Source organism: Coenobita brevimanus, chromosome 107, assembly GCF_032717465.1.
Source record: "Coenobita brevimanus isolate Jiangsu-jjx chromosome 107, ASM3271746v2, whole genome shotgun sequence".
In the NCBI taxonomy this organism is placed as follows: Eukaryota; Metazoa; Arthropoda; class Malacostraca; order Decapoda; family Coenobitidae; genus Coenobita; species Coenobita brevimanus.
Genome location: NC_137060.1, coordinates 25,172,259 through 25,193,703, shown reverse-complemented (window position 1 = coordinate 25,193,703; position 21,445 = coordinate 25,172,259). Strand labels below are relative to the sequence as shown.

The window sequence follows — 21,445 nt, the reverse complement described above, 5'->3', positions numbered from 1 at the left end:
TGTGGTGGTAGATGGTGGCGACCATCATCCACACATTCATTGTAGAGCTGCCTATTTCTTCCTTCACCCTTATCTTTCATTTTCAATTTTCCTATCTCCTATGTCACTGTTATTACCATTCTTTCCATTTCAGGTGGCTCTACACTGGGTGACAAACCTAATAGTTTCCTGAAGCACAGGAAACCTGTAATGGTGGGTTGTTATCATATAAATAGATAACAGGGTGATGTGGAGCCTACTATGATTCCCCAGTTAACTGGTTGGAGAGACACAAATGTGGTGTCCATCCAGCAACCAAACCTCCACACACATCACCATGCTTTGTTGTGGTGGGACGTTGTCTGCCACAAGGGAACTTCAGTTCACTGCATAGGACAACCCTACAGGGGTGATTGCCTGCTTGCAGTTGATGGGTCTGCTCAACCAGACGAACTGGGGTTGCTGAACAGCAACAACAACACTACCAGCTGTGAGGAAAAAGATGTAATTTTTGGAACATATCCCAAGATTAGTGAGGACTGCCAGTATATAGATTCACATCTTTGTTATTTGAAAGGGGTTGATTGGGATTTTTCTCAGATTTTTTTTTTTTTCTGTACTTCTCACTGTTGTCTCCCACATCCAGCCCACATCGCTCTCCCGGTCCACCTCTTGGGTACCACATTGCTCAACGCACCAGTGGACTTCCGCTGTTTCCCCTCTGCCTCCGCCACCTTCACTTCCACCAATGCCACCTATTATGACAGCTGCTGCCTCCCTACACCTCTGGAATCCCCATCAGATGACCAAAGTAGAGCCTTCAATGAAGTAAATGCCATCTTGGAGTCCAGGTTGTCAGTTCAGGATATATAATTAATTACTAGAAGGAAATCACCACCTATATACTTGGAATCTTCCATAATTGCTTGAAGGTCACCTATTTTAGACTCAGAATTGCCAGAATTAATATCATATGCTGACAACCCTTCTTCAAAACAGGAACAGCCCATAACTCCATAACTAGTTCACTTCTGCCCTGTGGGGAAGCCTTGCCAGTTTATACCTTGATTCTTCTCTACTATCAAATCTCTTACACTCATTTCACCTCCCACCCAGCCACCCATTCACCCACCCATGCTGCCTAAACCCCCACCACCCACATTGACTGTTTCACCTCAATCCTACTCCATTCTGATTCATTCACATTCCACCCTTCAATATTCGTACCCACTCCAGCATGCACATCTACCTTGCTTTCTGGTCCAGTGTTGCCTGTTCCATTGCCTAACCATTTAGTACCCACAGCAAAAAATCTGAAACCCCTATCAGCCTTGATACCCCCATTAATGGACATAAAACCTGCATTAGCCAGTTCAGGAGACATCATGGAGATCGGCCAAAGTTCAGAAAGGCATATTTGGAACCCAAGATTATGGATTTAAAACCTACCATAGCCTATTCAAAATTCGCATCAGTTGATCTGAAGCCGACATTGCAGAGTTCAAAACCTACTTTACAAAACTTGGAAACCATCTTTCAAAACTCTGAATTCTCTGCATCTGATTCAAAACCCATGCCGACTAATGCAGAACCCATACCAGTACTGATCCCCTCGCCAAACTCTGTGCCCAGGCATGTGGAGTTACCTATTGTAATGGACACTGCACCTCCTGCTACTCCCTAGCGCCCTCGAAAAATTCTAGGGTTGATAACTTCCATACATCCTCTCACACCCTGCCCATTATCCCTTATGTGACACCTTTGCTCACCCACTCCTTACCCAGTACTGCTGCACCCACACCTACTGAAACATGTCCCATCACTGTACTCACACCTACACCGGCACACACGAAGAGCCAACCCCTTTCCAATCCCACTGGCTAAACATGTACAGTACCTGACACACCTGGCAACCCACCTATCTTATCCACTTCTCCCACAGTGCACCCATCAGCCAGCCCATTTGCAAGACGCCGCACCAACCTGCCTTCATGTCCCTATGTGGAATACGACCCCTCATTTCACACGGACACAGTCATGACTTCGGTGAGTGGGGAGGTGCATGTGTGTTATGTTAACTATTCATATCTTGTTGAGAGAATGGAGAATGGACAACTGACTAGAAGAGTGTATGTTAGTGAGATAAAGAGGAAGACCAAGGATAAGATGGTGAGGTGGAATGGAGAGATATGAGAGGGGAGGTGGAGTTGGAAGGTGGGCAGCTAAATGCCAGAGGACAGGGCAGTGTAGAGGCAGTTTGTTTGTGGCCACCCCTTGCAGGATTAAGGAGTCTGGCAATAGATAGATAGAATTATGTGATGTCTTCGTTCTTGCTTTCTCTCTCTCTTGATTTATTCCGCTTTGGAGAGATTTTTTTGAGCTGAAATAGTTAGTGATACTATAACTCTTAGTAACTATATTAATTGCCTGGGCATTATCTTAAGCTGAAGAAAGTTGTCAAGTTTTAGTAAGAACAAAATAAAGCTTTTTTTCTTGGGTCAAAGGAATTAATTGCTGTAACAGTGGTGGCAACAGTGCACAGATAAGCTAGTGATAAGCAGGACAGTACTTATGTATTGATTGAGCTAGTTATAAGCAGTGAAGTACCGTATATTGATTTTCTGTGGCGTTGATAGTTTTCCCCCTTTTCACGCTTTCTCTTGTTAATGAATCCTCCCTCCATTATTGGGAAAAATGGTTGTGATGATGATGATGATTGCATTTATATGAGGCGTTGAGAATGACAGAGGCGAATCCGTCATTCAAGCGAAAATTGATTTTTATACTAGCTTTTTCAGCAGACATCACTCTACAATATGGGAATGGATGGATGCAAGCGTGCCTCTGACTTTTTAAGGTAATCCCCATGAAAAGCTTAAGGTGTATTCAGCCAAGGTCACAACTGAGAGTTGGTGTCTTGCTCGGGCTGACAGAGGATGCTTAGGACAGTACCAGCGTAGATTTCTTGATGATGTCATTGCCAGCCAGTCAACTTCACTTGCTGCAGAGGAGGAGTTGTCATCAGATGATGACCTGCTCGACTACTAATTAGCTACCATACCCTCCTAACCACAAAAACATCTTTAACGGAACACTTATCATCTAGAGCGAGTGTTACCTTTGTTTAACATTTATTACTTACAGCGATTAAAAGTGTTGTGTGTAGAGCAAATCTTTATTATTCGAATAAATTCAGTAATGTTCATTTCATTATAATTTTGAACATCATTTTGCACCATGACCGTACATAACAGTTTATTTACCACAACAGCCATATTCTGTCGTTAGTGGGCCTTGAAATGAGACCTCATTCAGCAAAACTGATAAATGTACAGCAGAAATATGATGATTAGCATATTGGCAAACGTGTCATGTTGTGACAGGAGAGGTAAAGAATAGTATGGGACTTTTTATTTGTCTTGGAAATATTAACAAGTCTCTCACACGGACGAGTATAAGTCCCGGGTAGCTACCTCCCTGTCTCGCTATCTGTCTCTCTCTCTAATTGCCAAGCCCTTCTCCCGTCACCTGTCTCCTCTGAGGCTTGTCTACTTCTCTCTTGCCTCTTCTGTGGCTAATCTCCGTCTGAGCTCTCTTTCCTAAATTCTGGTGTAGCAGGGGTGTGTCACGTGTGTTCCTCGTGGATGGAAAGTTCCCGCAGCCTGTGTGTGAGCATGTGTGTATGTGTATATGGCCACTAGACGCTGTCGTGTGCCTATCAAGCATTCCTCGCGTCAGAGTGTGTAAGCATGTTTAGCGCTGCTCGATTCTCGCAGACACAACACCTCTCATCATCTGACTCCCTGCTTCTATCTGTCTCTCTATCTATCTATATAATATGTAGTTCTACATACTGCTCGGCCGCGCAAAAATGGCGTACCATCGACATTTAATAGGCATAACATATTAATACATATTATATATACATTATAATGAACTTATAAGCTAATAAAGTGAAATACATAATATTGTAAAAGTAACATAATCGTATGAATATTGTATACATATAATATTCATAGTAAATAGTGATTATTCAGTAATAATACATTTAAACAAGTTGTATACATATTTGAATAAATGCAATGGTTGTTGTATAACACTTGTAAGACGTGCATGTACAACAGACGTACGCATATAATTGTGCAATGGTAATACTGCTAGGTTATACATTACATATTTGAGTTATCACTTTAGTAATGTCTAATATTTCACCTAACTTGTATGATGATACTGGTAATACAGAATTGTGCTATAATTGTATGACTTATATTGTGTTAATGCATAATTGTGTTGGCCTTATAATTGTAGTTACATTTGTTAATGCAACTCTTACATAAGTGTCTTGGCCTTATAATTGTAGTTAAAGTTACATAAAAGTTACATCTTGTTAATGCAACTGTTTTGTCGTTACATAATTGTTACATATCGTTTGTAGGTACATAATTGTAGTTAAAGTTACATAAAAGTTACATCTTGTTAATGCAACTGTTACATAATTGGCAAAGTGTAACATAATGCAATCGTTTGTCGTTACATAATTGTTACATATCGTTTGTAGGTACATAATTGTAGTTAGTGTAACATAATGCAATCGTTTGTCGTTACATAATTGTTACATATCGTTTGTAAGTACATTATTGTAGTTAAAGTTACATAAAAGTTACATCTTGTTAATGCAACTGTTACATAAATTGGTACATATTGTTTGTAGTTACATAATTATAATATGGAGTAACATAATTGTAATAACTGCAGTCCTAACATATGCTGCGGTCGATGATAGTGATGATGTGTCATGCCACTTGTTTGTGGAGACAACAATTTGCTTTTTTGTTTGTAGTTTATGTGGTATTTTGGCATATGTAGTAACACATACATTTATTTTCATTTGTTTGTTATGTGATCTTACTCTATTTCTCTTTTTTCTTTCTTACTTTTCTTTCTTTCTTTCTTTTTTTTTTTTTTGTATGTATTGATTTTCTATAGTTTGTTTCTCTTTGCTTGTGTACGCTTTTTCCATGTTGTTCATGGTTGCATAATTACTGGCCAATTTCCTTGGGATACTTTTTTAAAGTTTAGTTTATATTGCACAGAGATTATAAAATGATATTATATAGTCCCATATTTTGTTATTTTATTTAAAAATATATACACTATATACAGTATTAACTATACACACTGACTTGTTGTTCACCTGTACCTATCGTGAGTAATAAGTGTGTCAGCACTGTGTGGAAATCATTGTCTTCACGATTGTGTTGAAGATGTTCACTCTTGCTAACGGCATTTGTGTTGGCCATTTTTTTTTATTTTTTTTCGTAAGTTAATTCATCTGTTTCCACTAGGTGGCTTTAATTAATAAATGTTTAATACAGTTCTTTTAATTGCTCACTGAGTAACTGTGATGGTATATTTTCTTTATTACTTTGTAGATGTAATAATGTATAGTTGTATATATGAAACACGTATTTTATGTAGGTATAAATGGTAACACTCGTTGGTAGTAAATAAATGTTATAATAAATGAATGAATATATACAGTGTAAAATATTTATTGTTGGTGCAAGTATTTAATGATTGAATTATGAAGATAATTGAAGTAGGTATATGAATTTAAGTTGTAACTATACAGTACGTTTTATATGTTTGTGCAGAAGCTTATTGTCTATCACTGTGTATTGTATGAGTGAAGTAACTATGTAACTCACTAATTTTTACCGTGGTGGGAAATGGTGTGTGGTGTTGCACGTGGTGATAGCGTTGTCCTTCGCGGGTTGATTGGCGTGCTGTCGTCTCAGCACATGGTGACGTCGGCTTCCCACACTGGTAGCTGTGGTGAGTGAATGAGTAGCGATGAGTAACTTGAGTGAAGACGGGTGAGTAAGACGAGTTGTGAATATGGACTTGGTATTTTGCTGCATGTCTTGACCTCTTCACACCTGCGTAAGCGGTGGGGGTTGGGTGGATGTAGCAGAGAGAGGAGGGTGAGGTCTGGTGGTTATGAGTTGTGAGTCGTCTCTCACTCTTCGTTTGTTTGTTTGTTTGTTTTCTTTCTTTCTTGATGTATTCTTGGTCCTTTTTTCTTGTGATTTACTCGTTGTAGGATGAAGACTGCCGCTTCTTGTAGGTGCGTGTAGAAGATTATACAGACGACGTAGAGTTGTTAATTGTAGTTGATTGTAGATGGTTGTAGTTCGCTGATTCGTCGTAGAAATTGCAATATTGTATCAATATTTTGTTAAACTACTTGCAAGGCGTCGTGTGATCTCTTGACCTCTGCATCAGCATGATGATCTGGGAGACGGAGGGGGCTGGATGGAGAGAAGCGTCAGGAGCTGGTTGTGTTGTTGGTTGAGAGAGAGATATTCTTGTTTTCAATCTTGATATTTTGTAGGAATTTAATGTTGATTCGTAGACGAGGTTCGTATACGTTCGCTGCTACCAAATGTCATGTAGTGACAGGAGAGGTAAAGAATAGTATGGGACTATTTTTATTTGTCTTGGAAATATTAACAAGTCTCTCACACGGACGAGTATACTCGTAAGTCCGGGTAGCTACCTCCCTGTCTCGCTATCTGTCTCTCTCAAATTGCCGAGCCCTTCTCCCGTCACCTGTCTCCTCTGAGGCCTGTCTATTTCTCTCTTGCCTCTTCTGTGGCTAATCTCCGTCTGCGCTCTCTTTCCTAAATTCTGGTGTAGCAGGGGTGTGTCACGTGTGTTCCTCGTGGATGGAAAGTTCCCGCAGCCTGTGTGTGAGCATGTGTGTACGTGTGTATATGGCCACTAGACGCTGTCGTGTGCCTATCAAGCATTCCTCGCGTCAGAGTGTGTAAGCATGTGTAGCACTGCTCGATTCTCGCAGACACAACACCTCTCATCATCTGACTCCCTGCTTCTATCTGTCTCTCTATCTATCTATATAATATGTAGTTCTACAAACGTAAACCCTCGTTTTCTCAAAACTATGTTTTGGTGAGTTTGCCCCTATCATTCTCAGCACCTCATATTACCTATTTGCTATCATCTTGTCATTGTGTGTGAGAAGAGTAGTAATGATGATGATGATAGTGATGATTGCTTCTATATTTTCTCTTTTGCCTCAGGATCGTGCTTCATCTCATTTTCGATTGGAATAGTAATGATGATGATGATTGCTTTTATTTTATCTCTCAGGTTCAGAATCCTACATTATTTCTTCATTTTGGGTGGCAGTAAAGGTTTGGATACTAATGATGATTTTGTTTCCAGTTTGACCTAATTTGTGAGCGGGCGGGACAGCACTCCCTTTACCAGTTCATCTATTCCATCAGCATCATGTTCAGTGGATCCGTCCTTGGTCCCATCACTAACAGGTGAGACTGTGTTCTGTGTTAGCCACATGTTTAGTGGATTAGTTCTTGTGTAGACAATATATACTGCCAGAGTTATGTTCAGTGGATCCCCAGACTTAACTGAAGCTATGGACTCGGTGGGCTGCAGGCTGAATTTGCCTTTCTCTGGCAGTGCTTCATCCACCTTTCAGGGGGTATAAGAGGAGTTTAGGGACACTTGTATAACCAAGGAACACATCTGTCCAGCTATGTAAGTGCCATTGCATGAAGGTGTCCTTCTCTAACTGCATCATTGAAGTGAAGTGGTTAAATCCCCAAATACATGGAGGCTTGTAAATAATGTTCCACAAGAAGCTCATGTGCTAGTATCTTTGTGAGTTGTGGGGATGGCTTAGTTGGTAGTTTGGGAATGGTTGTGGCAGTGGGAATAGGAAATGAAAATATGATACAGGGTAGGTACTGATAACACAAACTGAGCTGTCCCCATGTCACACAAGAAAATGCCTGGCGAGGTGGAAGTGGAGTGATATATACTGTACATGGCCCACCAACTGTTTCAAAAAATCTCTGCAGGGTGGGAGGTCGTGCGACGATCCTGTTTGCCAGTACGGCGGTGGCGGTCAGTGTGGTGGTGATCGCCTTCAGTCCCTGGTTCATCCCGGTGCTCATTGCTCGCTGTGTCATTGGTTTCTTGAATTTTGGCCTTATCCCGTCCTCTTTCTCCCTTGGTAGGTAGTACCAGTGTCCTGTCTTTTTACAGCACTTAACATTGTCGTCATTATGTTGATGTGGATGTGATTGAAAGTGTTAAGAGAAATGCTTTGAGATGGTTTGGCCATGTGAAGAGGATGGAGAATGAGATACTGATTAGAAGAGTGTCTTTGAGTAAGGGGGAGGGGGAGAAGAAGGGGATATGAAGGATGAGACGAAAGTATTGAGTGGGGAGATATGAGTGAGAGGTGTGTGAGTTGGAGGGAGAGCATCCAAACGGCAGAGGGCAGGGTAGTGTGGAGGTGATTTGTTTGTAGCCACTCATTATGAGATCAAGACATCTTGCAGTGGATAGACAGATTGATCATCATACCACTTTTTTTTTGTTTTATAATTTTTGCTGTCGAGTCCTCTTTGAGCCTTGGAGAAATTGCCCTTCATAAGTCTAACACTCCCTGTAATGCTGATTTTGTAGTTTCCCTGTTTTTTCACCACTAAATGCATTGTAATAGTACAAAGCTGTGGTACAGTATATTAAACCATATCCCTTCATTGTAACAAGGATTGCCCATGCAGTAGATGTGTGTGTGAGATGGAAGGAGACGGGAAAGGGAGACTGAGAGTGAGGATGAAGCAGAGGGACGGGATGGAGAGGGTTATTAGATTGATGTGCAATGGAGGGGGAGGAGCCTGATTGCAGATGGCAAGGTGTTGTTGAGGCAACTTATAATCATCTGTCCAGGATTCAGGCGTCTGGTTATAATGTAGACAGAGACTGTAGATATAGCACTTGCTTGCTCTGTCATCGGCTTTTTAATTTTCTGTCTCCTCCGTGCCTCCTCCTCTTTAAGTCAGTGTAGCTACATCTTTTTTTCTCGGACTTTTTTTTTTTTTTTTTTTTTTTTTTTTTAGATGTCCTCCTCCTTCTTTTCCTCAGACCTCCCCCCCTCCCCTTTTTTTTTTTTCTCAGACATCCTTTTTTCCTTTCTCAAACCTCTAACTCCCTCATCCTCCTTAACCAGTCGTTCCACATCCCAGCCTTCATTCCCCTCTTCATCACCCAGCCATGGAAGTTCTTCCACCCAAGTACCGCATCGTTTCTGGGATGTTGATGGGTGCCCCGTTTTCCATAGCCCTCATGGCATTTGGGGGAGTTGGGTATTTCGTGAGGGCGTGGCGGTCACTGCTGCTCATCGCTGCTTCACCTCTTCTGCTCATGATACCACTGGCATGGTGAGGCTTGTGGTTTTGTTTTCTGTTTTTATTGTTTAACCCTTTCAGGATGTTGTAAATGTTACCATCATCATCTTCACCATCATGATCATAACTACCATCACGATCTTCACCATCATCATCTTTATCGTCACCATTATCTTCACTAGCATCATCTTAACCATGATCCCCTTTTATCATCACCAACATCTTCACCATCATCACCTTTATCATCACCATCATCTTCACTGGCACCATCTTCACCATCATCACCTTTATCATCACCATCATCATCACTAACACCATCATCACTAGTATTATCATTGTAGCAGAGTGGGGATCGCTTGGCAAGGCCAGAACAATTCTAAGCCACCACCAGTGGGACTTGAATCCCCACCTCTGTCTTTCCGGGGCACTAACCAATTACACCACAGCAGTGCCTGGATCCCCTGTCTTGCCAGGCAGAAAAGCTAGTCCCTGAACACTGCCATACCTCTGCCACATCATCATCATTATGGTAGTAATCATGAAGACTGTATGTGGTGTAGAAGTATAATGGGGAGAGTGAAGGAAGGGGAAGTAGGATAACTGAGAAAGTGAGAGGCACATTCAATACTAAGATAACCATGAGATAAGGAAGGAATGAAGGAGTGTGAAGGGTAGGAAGTAAAGAGAGCTACATAGGAGGAAAATAAGTATGGTTGCAACCATATAATAGGCACTGTTCCCATTATAAATGAAATATGAAAGGATGGAAGGAAGAAGTATGAAAGAATGGAAGAAAGGGAGGAAGGAAGGAGAGATGCATAGGAGGGAAGGAAGTAAATGTGATTGTAGTCATGTACTAGACACTTTGTTCCTGGAGTGAGATATGGAAGGATAGATAGAAGGTATAAAAGGAAAGAAGGAATAAATGAAGTATGAAAAGATGAATGGAAGGTACGAAGGAAGAAAAGAATTACCGTACAAAGGAAACCATACAGCAACAGACCTAATGTCCTTTCAGGGCTGTTTGATGACTGTGATTATATATAATTCTCTTAGGTGAAGATAACTATAGCAAAGCAGTAAGCATGAAAGGATGGATGACAGGAGTGATACATAGGCAGGAAGGAAGGAAGTTTGGTGGTAGCCGTATATCAGGTATTGTTCTTGGTATACCAGGGTGTGCGGTGAGTCGCCCCGATGGCTGGTGCAGCGAGGGCGGGGCAGGGAGGGAGTGGCAGCCCTTACCCGAGCAGCTGCCGTCAACCGCATCTCGCTCACAGCACATCACGCCCTCATCCTCGCCAAGCTTGGAGAAAGTTGTAAGAACTTACAACCGTATGCTAACAATATGAATGAAGAAGGGCAGGCAAGCTCCTAATTCTTAAGACCTTTATGTATAGTCTTTGTATAATTATTGTATTTGCCATAGTCTCTGCACTTCCCTCAGACAACATCACACCCTCATTATGTACTTGGAAATCTTGGTGAATGTGGCAAGAACTTGCACCTGAACAGTATACTTAAGACTGAGAGTGTGGAAGTGCAGGCAAACCCCAGATTTTTAACAGACAGTTGTTTATAGCCTGTGGTTATTCTGTATTTGTATATTGCTTATAGTCATTGTATCTGACACACTTATTGCAGCTCACTCACACCAAATAACATTCTTGTATTCACCAGGTTTGGCAAGTATGGTAAAGACATATCTGTATTTGTCATCCATTCACAGCAGTGACGTCTACCATCTGTCCAGATGTCCTAATCTCATAAAGGGCCACGAAATGAATCTCCTTTGGCACCTTGTTCTGTGCCATCAGGCTGCCCTCTCATATATTTTTCTACTCCAAATCTCCACTTCATCCTGACTCTTACCTTACACCATATTTGCAGCTACCAGTCTAAAAAGTGTATCTTAATCTGAGTAAAACCACCTGGTGATGGAGAGTCATAGCAAATACATGCTGATAGCGAAGGGATTGAGAGTGGTTGAGGGGATGGGTTCAGAGTAATGATGAAGCACAGGTGTTCAGCAGATGGCCACACTATATAATTATGATTCCACATTAACCCAAGTAAAATGTAGTGGTTCAGCTTGTCTCCCTAATATACTCTACTCTGTTCCCTTTTACTAGGTGTATAACTGCCATCTCTTGATCTCTAATGTTAAACTAACAAGAGTTTAGCACAGAATGTGTACAGTAGTCATTAAGTTGTACAGTAGTCATTAAGTTGTACAGGAAAGATTTCGAGCTAACTACTGTATTTGTCACTCCATCCATCCATCATCCAATCCTATGTTGCCCCATGAGGAACGTAGGAGGCCGGGGTTAGGCAAGTTGGTCCTGACATTTAAGATGAGAATGACCGGTCTCACTCATCCCTGAGTGGCATTATGTGAACAATACACCCCAACCATCCCTTGGATATAAACCTACTGAGGCTCAGTCCGATTGGAGTGCCTTAATTACCCACTAAACCACCAGGCACCATAATTTGGTTGTATGGTTACCACACAGTGAAGTAAATGGTTTCCTGGTCGTGCAGGAAACCATTTGGCTTGTCATTTAGCATAGAGTCGCCCATAGGCAGAAGGAAGAGCATAGAATGAAGGAAAAAAAGACAGAAGAGGGAGGGTAAAGTTGCCCGTAAGCAGAAGGAAGAGAAAAGAATGAAGGAAAGAAACTCAGAAGAGGAAGGAAGGAAGAGAAGAAAGGGCAGACACCCAACGCAGCACTACATCGAGTGAGTAGATGGTGGGTGCCCCCAGTTTGTCACTCAACTATGAGATATAAGCTTCAAAATATTGATAATCTTTGCATAGTTAAAATGAATGAACTATAGATTAGTTTAACCCTTTGAATCCAATGACTTATTTTATTCATGTTATCTCCAAGTGGCTGTATTCAACTTAGGAGAGACTTTTTGACCTGGTGAGGTCAGATGTAGCCGTCATTTAGTCCTTCATTACAAGACTTCTGCCCAGATCTCAGTATAATCATCTGAAGGTAGCAGTGGTAGGTGGGGGCGCCCACCATTCACTCACTCGATGTGGTGGTGCTCTCGGGTGACCGCTCTTTCTTCCTTCCTTCTTTCCTTCTTTTCTGTCTTTCTTTCCTTCAATCTTTCCTCTTCCTTATGCTTACAGGTGACTCTACACTCCCTCTTCTTTTTTTTTTCCTTTATTCTTTCCTCTTCCTTCTGCCTATGGGTGACTCTACACTGAGTGACAAGCCAAATGGTTTCCTGTACACCAGGAAACCATTTACTTCACTGGGTGGTAACCATATAACCAAATTATGACACCTTGTGGTTTAGTGGACAATGAAGGTGCTCCAGTCGGATTGAGCCTGTGCAGGTTTATATCCAAGGGATGGTTGGAGATTATTGCTTACGTAATGCCACTCAGGGATGAGTGAAGCTTGTCACTCTCATCTCAAATGTTAGGACCAATTTGCCTAGCCCCGGGCTCTACGCTCCCCATGGGACAACACAGGATTAGATGATGATGATGATGATATCTTTCAGACAGTGATACATTGTGTTCTTCATTATTCCTGCCACATTTTCTTAGCACCTGGCTTTAGCAGGGCGAGGCGATATAGTTTGTGTGTGTGTGTGTGTTGCCAAAATATCTACAAAAGATATTGCTGTGGAAAGTATATAGAGCCGTTGCATTATCTTATTCTGCCATTGAGCTACGTGAAATAAGCTTCAGAAGGACGGAAATTTATGTCAGGTTAAGGCGAAAAAACTACAGTATACTGCTGAATTGTGGACTGTCTAAAGCGAAATGTTATTGTTCTAATGGTCTTCCATTTTCTTCTGCAGATACTGAAGATAAAGTCAGCATTGTGGAGGGGGGAGACGGGGATGAGGGCCAAGAGAAAGGAGATGGAGAGAATGTTGGAGAAAAGAGTAGTTTGATGGGGGAAAGAGGAGTGGGAGGTGTGGAGGAAAGAGAATATGGTTTAGAGGAGGGAGAGAAGGGTGAGGTGGAGGGAGAGGAGAGCAGGGACAAGGGAATAGAGGAAGGTGGTACGGTAAATGAGAAATTGGTTAATATAGAGGGAGGGGAGAAGGACAGGAGAGAGGGAGAAGAGAGGAGAGATGGGAGACAGGAGGAAAGGCATGAAGAAGAGGGAGAGATGAAAGAAGAAAGATTGGGAAGAGGGAAGGGAGAAGGAGAGAAGAGAGAAGACAGACAGGAAAAAAGTGAGGGAGAGATGAGAGAAGAGAAACTGGAGAGATTGAAGGAAGAAATGAGAGAAGAGAAACAGGAGGGAGGGGAGGAAGAAAAGGGATATGAAGTAGAGGTACAAGATGGAGGAAAGAGAAAAGGAAGACAGGAGGGAGGAGAGGGGGATGGAGAGAGGAAAGAAGGGAGGTTGCAGTCAGAGGAGGGAGAGATAAAGAAAGTGAGGAGAGAAGAGAGACTGGAGAAAAAGACTGCAAGTGAAGGAAGTGGAGAAAGTGAGGAGGAAAGACAGGGAGAGATGAACTTGGAGCTAGGAGAGGAAGGAAGGAGTGAAAAGAGAGTGGAGAGAAATAATGGAGGTGAAAGAGAGATGAGAGAAGCGAGACTGGAGAGAAAAAAGAGAGATGAAGGGGAGTCTAGAAAGGAGACAAGCTTAGAGCAACTACGAAGATACTGCTGTGACATTCCTGGCATGCGGAACATAATGATCGCCAATCCATTCCTCTGGCTTCTGGTGTCCACACTCTACCATGGAATCCTCCTCAACGCCAATAATTTTGCCAGGTGAGTGGGCGGTTATGTAGGAGGAAAGGTGACTTGAGGTGGGACAAAGAATGGATTCTGTATTTAGTTAACTTCTACAGACTTTTATTTTGTTCATGCACAATCCAGATGACAATTAAATTTAGGTCTGATCTCTACTTGTGGAAGGGTTGCATATATACATACATACATACATACATGTTCTGTCTTTATCTTCCTGTCTGTTTCAGTGACAATCCATTCCTGTATGTGGTATCGAGTGGTGGGATGGACTTATTGGCAGTTTTATTGGCTGCAGGTTTGAGTATGGTGGTTGGACGCAAAGTGCTGATGTATATAGCCGTCATTCTTGGTGGCAGCCTCCTCCTCCTTAACCTGCTTGTTCCTCATGGTGAGTAATGGTGGTGGTGGTACTGATGATGATGATGTTGTTGTGATGATAGAAATAGACTTTATGGTGGTGGTGATGATAATGAAGGTACAGGTAATAGTATTTTGATGATGATGATGGATTGTGGGTGTGGTGGACTGGTGGTGGTGGTGATGATAACCAGGCAGCACCATTTCCCAGTTATATCAGTGCTGCCACATGAAGACATCCCTCTCCATCACCACAGTTGTTGGTAATTGCTGGAGCCACACTTGCATCTCGTAAATAGAATTGACATATTGGTACATAAATTTTAAAGATATTTTAATTGTGGGGACTAATTAATCTGAGTGATAATTTGTTGTTTACATTTTTGTCATTCTCTACGGTAAATTGAATAAAAATTCACTCGCAGAATTCCATTCCTACCAATAAAACTGATTTACAAGATTTACCCAGTTTATATGGTGGTAAGTGGTGGCGACCATCATCCACTCACTTGATGTAGTGCAGCTGCCTGCTTCTTTCATCACCATTATCAGTCATTTCCTCTGTTTGTTCTCCCCTCTTCCCATTTTTGTCATTCCTCCTATTAATTTTTATTACTCTTCCTTCCACTTCAGGTGGAATGACAAGCCTAATGGTTTCCCATAACTCAGGAAATCTTTTATTGTGCTGGCTGGTAACCATACAACCAAATTACAGAGTGAAGTGGAGCATACTTTGGTGCCCCTGTTAGCTTGGTGGAGACGCAATTGCGGCATCCACCCAGGAACCAAACACTAATCTCTGCGCTTTGTGATGGTGAGGCTCTATGAGCCACATGAGAACATCACTCCATTGCAGGGATGGTTGCTTGCCCGCAGTTGGTGGGTCTGCTCAGTCAGATAGACTAGGGTAGCACAATGACGACCCAGTTTATATTATCAGGTTTATGGTTGTTGTGGGATTTTAAAAGCTCTTGATTAGTAATTAGGATTCCTTGTGTGTCCTGAGGATAACTTGTGTAGCAGACACTGATGGTTATTTTTTTGTTAGTATTGTTTCAGTAATATGTTGAATTAGTTCATGATTGTTATAGTTACTTATGGTAGTTTAGTTATTTTATTGTTTTAGCTCGAATTTCTTCTGTTTGAAGACCTAGAAGCACTTTAGATGGATTTAACCCACTTGTGGTTGGACATCTGTTATTGCATTCTGTTCCAGCTAATGCCAGATATTACCGGTATGTAGCTGACAGATGTTGTTTTTGTTATTGTTTTGAATAACTCCAGTCTGTCTGGATGAGCAGACCCATCAGCTGCAGGCATGCAGTTGTTGCCTCTGCAGGGCTGTCCCATGCAGTGAACCAATGTTCCCGTGGGGTGGAAGGCACCTCATCACAGCCTGAGAGAGTTAACAAATACAGTATAGTCATTTCTCTCCATTCCAAGTAAGGTGTGTCACTGGACTGAAGAGGTTAAATGATAATTGTATTAGCCTAAGGTAGCCTAACCTTGAGCCCATACACTTCCATTGGGGTAATATGGGTTTGGCTGTTACTCTTGACCTTCCTCTTTGCACAGGGTATGGGTGGTTGGAGTGGATGTTGGTCATGGTGGCATTATTCCTTGTTGCCGTCGCTTTCCAGGTACGCCAACACTCTACTCTTTCACTCTGACGACCTAAAGTTGCCAGTTTTAGAAGAGAGTGAGATAGAAATGGTTTGAAGGGAGTGGGATGGAAATGGTTAGAAGGGAGTGGGATGGAAATGGTTAGAAGGGAGTGGTTTGGAAATGGTTAGAAGGGAGTGGGATGGAAATGGTTAGAAGGGAGTGGGATGGAAATGGTTAGAAGGGAGTGGGATGGAAATGGTTAGAAGGGAGTGGGATGGAAATAGTTAGAAGGGAGTGGGATGGAATTGGTTAGAAGGAAATGGGAATGAAATGGTTAGAAGGGAGTGGGATGGAAATGGTTAGAAGGGAGTGGGAATGAAATGGTTGGAAGGGAGTGGGAATGAAATGGTTGGAAGGGAGTGGGATGGATTAACTAATATGGTACTGGTACTTCATTAATCCTTGTCTTACCTGTCTTAATACCTATTCATTATCAACATTTTTTACTGTCATGGATATAATTGTATGTGATACATGATCGGCGTCATCCATCTCGACCTTATTTGTGATCAGCTTCTTCTCAGTTTGGTCTTGCTCTGTGATAACTTACTATTTTTACTTAGCGGTATTCTTTGTTATGTATTTTTAATTTGTTGCCCTCTTTTTGCTTCTTAAGTTTATGATCCTTTTTTCAGTTTATCTTTAATTATGATCTTTTCTTCCTGTTTTAAAATTTGATTTTTTTTCTGTTTTAGTCATTAGTTTTACTATAATGATACCAGGTGAACTACGTGTATGTGGTTGAGCTGTACCCGACTGAGGTGAGGTCTGTGGGTGTTGGTGTGGCCGTTTTCATGAACAGCCTTGGGTTCTTCCTCTCAACGTTTATTACAGATTTACTGGTGAGTAGCTGTGGAGAGGGACAGCCCATGTCTTTAGCTATAGGTGGGCAAAAGAAGTTGGGATGCTAATGATGATGCACTTTATCTACAGATTATACTTATTATTTAATCCAAATTTGCATTTTTACCTTAAAATTACAGCAGACTCTAAACTTGCCCTACTCTGATCCAGCTCTAACCTTGTGTACCCTGTCATTTGCACTGCATAGTCTGACACTACTCATCTATCTATCTATCTGTCTATTGCCAGACGCCTTAATTCCGTACGGGGTGGCCACAAACAAATCGCCTCCACGTCGCCCTGTCTCCCGCCATTTCACTGCCCTGCTCCCAATTCACACACCCCTGTCTCATATACCTCTCCACTCCATCCCTCCATCTCATCCTTGGCCTCCCCCTCCCTCTTCCCCCCCTCCACCTCACTCACATACACTCTTCTCGTCAGTCTCTCACCCTCCATCCTCTCCATATGGCCAAATCACCTCGGTGTGTTCCTCCTAACGCTTCCTATCACATCCACACCACAGCGCTCCTTTATATCCTTATTTGTCAGCCTGTCTCTCCATGTGACTCCACAGGCTCCTCTTAGATAACTCATTTCCACTGCTCTCACTCTTGACTTGTGTCCTTCCAACAACGTCCAAGCTTCACTTCCATACGTTAGAGTTGGTATCACAATACTGTCATGTAGTAACTTTTTCACTTCCATGCTCACTTCCCTGTTTCTTATCACTGCTTTCAAGGAACCAGCAACCTTTCTTCCTTATTGTACCCTTTCAAGCACTTCACCCTCCAAACTTCCATCCTTACTCATCACACTCCCCAAGTACATAAACGTACTCACATTTTCCATTTCCTCACCATCTGACCTCACTGTACATTCACTGACTTCACCTCTCTCAAAGACCATCACTTTACTCTTCCCTACATTCACTTTTAGATTCCGTTTCTTACACACTCATCCAAACTCATCCACCAAGCTTTGCACCTAACCTTCGTCTTCACTCAACAACACAGTATCATCTGCAAACAACAGTACAGGGAGTTTCCAAACACTACCCTCTCTCACTGGGGCCACTCCAACATCCACTGCCCTACCTTGTATCTCTTATTACCCCATCCATGTACAGATTGAACAACCATGGAGACATGACACATCCCTGTTTCAACTCAACCTTCAAAGAGAAAAATTCACTCAGTTCACCATCCACAGGCACTGCAGCCTTGGCACCCTCATACATACTCTTCACAGCATTCAACACCTCTTTACTCCATATTTTCTTAACACTTTCCACAATCCTTGTCAATCCACCCTGTCATATCCTTTCTCCAAATCCATGAAAGCCGCATACAACTTCTTTCCCTTCTCTAGAAACTTTTCCACTAAAGATCGAAGAATAAATATATGATCTACCCAACCTCTTCCCTTCCTAAACCCTCCCTATTCTTCTCCAGCTAACTCCTTTGTTATTTCCCCAACTTTGTCAATAAGTATCCTGCCATACACTTTTCCTAGTACACTAAGAAGACAAATGCCCCTATGATTACCACACACTTCTTTTTCCCCTTTTCCTTTGTACAAGGGAATAATTATACCCGACTTCTAATCCTCCGGGACTCTACCTTCTTCCCAGGCCAATCTGCACATCTTCCACATCCATTCTACTACTGTCTCTCCCCCATTCTTCAGCATTTCACCACACACTTCATCAGTACCTGAGGCTTTCCCCAATTTGACTTTCTTCATTGCTTCCACAACTTCTATCCTCCTGATTTCTTCCTGTCTTCTCACCTCCTTCCTTCTCCCAGCCATTCCCCAGCCACTTATACTCGCATTACTTTCATTCTCTGTGTTCAGCAATTCCTTAAAGTGTTCTCTCCATCTGCTCACTTTTTCTCCCTTCTTTCACTCCCCTACTAACTTCACTGCCACTCTGTCTTACTCGCTTCACCTCTTTCCAGAACATTTTCTTACAGTCCCTCCGCTTTACACTAAAATTCCTTCCAAATTCCTCATCCACTCTCTTCTTACTCTCTCTTACTAATCTTTTCGCCTCTCTCTTCCTTTCTACATATAACTCTCTCTTCCGCCTCTCAACTTCCACGTCTCTGTTTCTCATCCATTCATTGTATGCTTTCTTCTTTTGTGCCACAGCCTGTCTCACCTCTTCATTCCACCATGCTGTTCCCTGCACCCCTTTCCGTTCCAAAGTTTTGACCTTTTGCAGTTTATTTCATATAGCTCAAAGGCAGAAAGACAGTGCCACAGCTCTACATCTTCTCCATATCACTTCTTCATGACTAGCATTATATTTTAGTGTTAACGTATTACTAAACAGCATTGAAGATGGAGAGGTGGCCTTTTTTTAGGCCAAGTTAGAGTTTTACTGGATGTTGTGCCCCTAATCTTTTTTATGACAGTCTGACCCTAATATCTATTTTATGATCAGAGTAGCCTGAATCACACCCACTAGGCTAATCCAGCCTCAAACCAACCGGCACAGCTAGGTTTGTGGGTGACTAAATGTTCAGGCTGTTTGGTAAATTCTTAACCTCGGTTATACTGCATAATCTAACTCCGAAGTACTCTGTTATACTCTAATGTGGTTCTAATCTCCATTTTACTCTATAATCCATATAGTGAATCCAGATCCAATCCTAGTCTGCTGTACTGCATAATTTGGCCATAATATCCCTTTTTTTATTATTCAAGTAGTCCACATCATACTAATCCATGTTTAACCCTACAGGCACAGCTGGGTTTGTGGGTGACTAATTTGACATTAGGGCTGTGTGGACTGACAGCATGCGTCCTCCTGCCTCTCCACCCAGAGACTAGGAAGCATCCCCTGCCGGATACTGCGTGGGATGTGGAGGAAAGGAGGAGGAGACAGCATAAGAGGAGGGAGGAAGAAGAGCTGGTACAGATGCAGAGATTGGTGTGACAGAGAGAGACAGAGAGAGAGAACTTTAATAAGTGGGTAGTGTGAATACCTGTAATGTAATATGAAAGTCGGAGCAGTTGTGCACTACCCAGTAATTTGCACGTACAGATAATAGTTATGTGCAGAAATGTATATTTGTGCATACTTGAGTATTCATGCACGTTTTTTAGAATTTTTAGGTGGTGTTATAATTTGTGATCTATTTTGCTTGTATTTTTTCTGAATAAATTTTGTCATACATGAATTGATTCTGATAATTTGTAATTTGATTTTGCATTTTGATGTGTGTTTTAAGCCTAATCCTTTTATTTTGTATTTAAGCATTTTTCCTTTTGAATACAGTATGTTCACTTAATTAGGTGCAGAAAAGAAGTCAGTGTTTTTATATTTCCATGTGTACCAGGTTTGGACTTTTTTGCTCCCTGTTTTTAAATATTTTGTTTAAATTTTGATGTTTTCTCAGATATTTAGATCTCCAGTTTTATGTACCAGTAATTCCGATATTGCATTTAAAGCAGTTTTTCACTCTTATTCACATATATTCAGCAGATTTTCTATACGGCAGTTCTCTCTCCATCAGGTGTTTCAAGCACTGTGGACCGTACCTCGCTCCATCCTTACGTGGGAAAAGAGATTTGTATGTGTGTGGTGGTTGATTGCTTATTTGGAGGTGCCCATCAGGAAGAGGCTTTATTTAGCTATTAACAGCATTTATTTTGGTAAGGAAGAAAGGATCAAAAGTCAGGAGCCCCCACAAGTTGTTCCCTCCAAGATAAAAATAGAGGAACCATATTCAAGATCTTTTCATTTTGAAATTGTTGGTGAGTTCTACTATATTTTGCTTTGGTATAGTAGAAGGGAAGGTTAGTAGCCACTTTGCAGTCTGGCTAGGTGTATGCTTGTCTCTCTGAGTAGAGTAGTTTCTGAAAGGTGTATGTCTGGTGGTGGTTCTTGAAGGATGCTGTTTAAATGTTGATAGAGGCTGTATAGCATGTAGCTACCTCAGCTCGTATGGTACCACAAGAGGGGGCAAACCTGTCACCTGTTCCTTAAAATTTATGGACTACAGTAGCCTAGCTTCAGGCCCGTACATCTAACAAAGGGTAAGGGCTGGCTTTGTATCTCCCAGTTTTCCTTACTTCACTCCTCTTAATATTCGTTCTCAATTTTCGTACATTTTTCTCGATATTCTCTCACAGGTTTTACCATTTCCTTTCCCTCTTTACCTTCATTTTCTCCCATTTCCTTCATTTTTGTTGTGTCTGCAGGTTAGGATATTAAAAACTGAGCCATAAGCAGTTTATTGGTTATCTAGTGTTAGTATTTAGTCATGAGCAAAAATCAAACACAGCTATTTGTGTTAATTATTTTGGTGGTTTTGTTTCTAACTTTACTACTTTACATAACATTTCTTTGTGACTAATATCATGATCTAGTGTCATTCTTTCCTTAAAATTAAGCATTCAAGATAGCGAGATGGGAATTTTGACCAAGTTAGAGTAAAAAGAGTATGGTAGCAAAAAACTAATGCCTTTAGAAGTTTAGATACTTCACTGTCTGCACAGATTTTGATGTTATGGTTTTCAGATCCAAGCTTCATGACGATCTCTTGCTGATGTGCATCCTGTAGAAGAGAGTCGGAAAGACCGAGATTAGAAAACTGTGATAGTGGCT

The 21,445-nt window shown here is 41.6% G+C and overlaps 1 protein-coding gene across 1 annotated transcript in view; it reads left to right on the top strand.

Moving 5' to 3' along the window:
• Positions 1-10,956, top strand: part of Wdr33 (WD repeat domain 33) — a 67,421-nt gene extending 56,465 nt beyond the window's left edge. The window contains exons 18-24 of the mRNA XM_080285669.1: positions 626-790; positions 1,922-2,025; positions 7,228-7,331; positions 7,884-8,038; positions 9,086-9,254; positions 10,398-10,556; positions 10,902-10,956. Coding sequence (XP_080141795.1) covers positions 626-790; positions 1,922-2,025; positions 7,228-7,331; positions 7,884-8,038; positions 9,086-9,254; positions 10,398-10,556; positions 10,902-10,956 — 911 coding nt within the window. The remainder of the gene's footprint in view (positions 1-625; positions 791-1,921; positions 2,026-7,227; positions 7,332-7,883; positions 8,039-9,085; positions 9,255-10,397; positions 10,557-10,901) is intronic.
• The last annotated feature ends 10,489 nt before the right edge of the window (positions 10,957-21,445 follow it).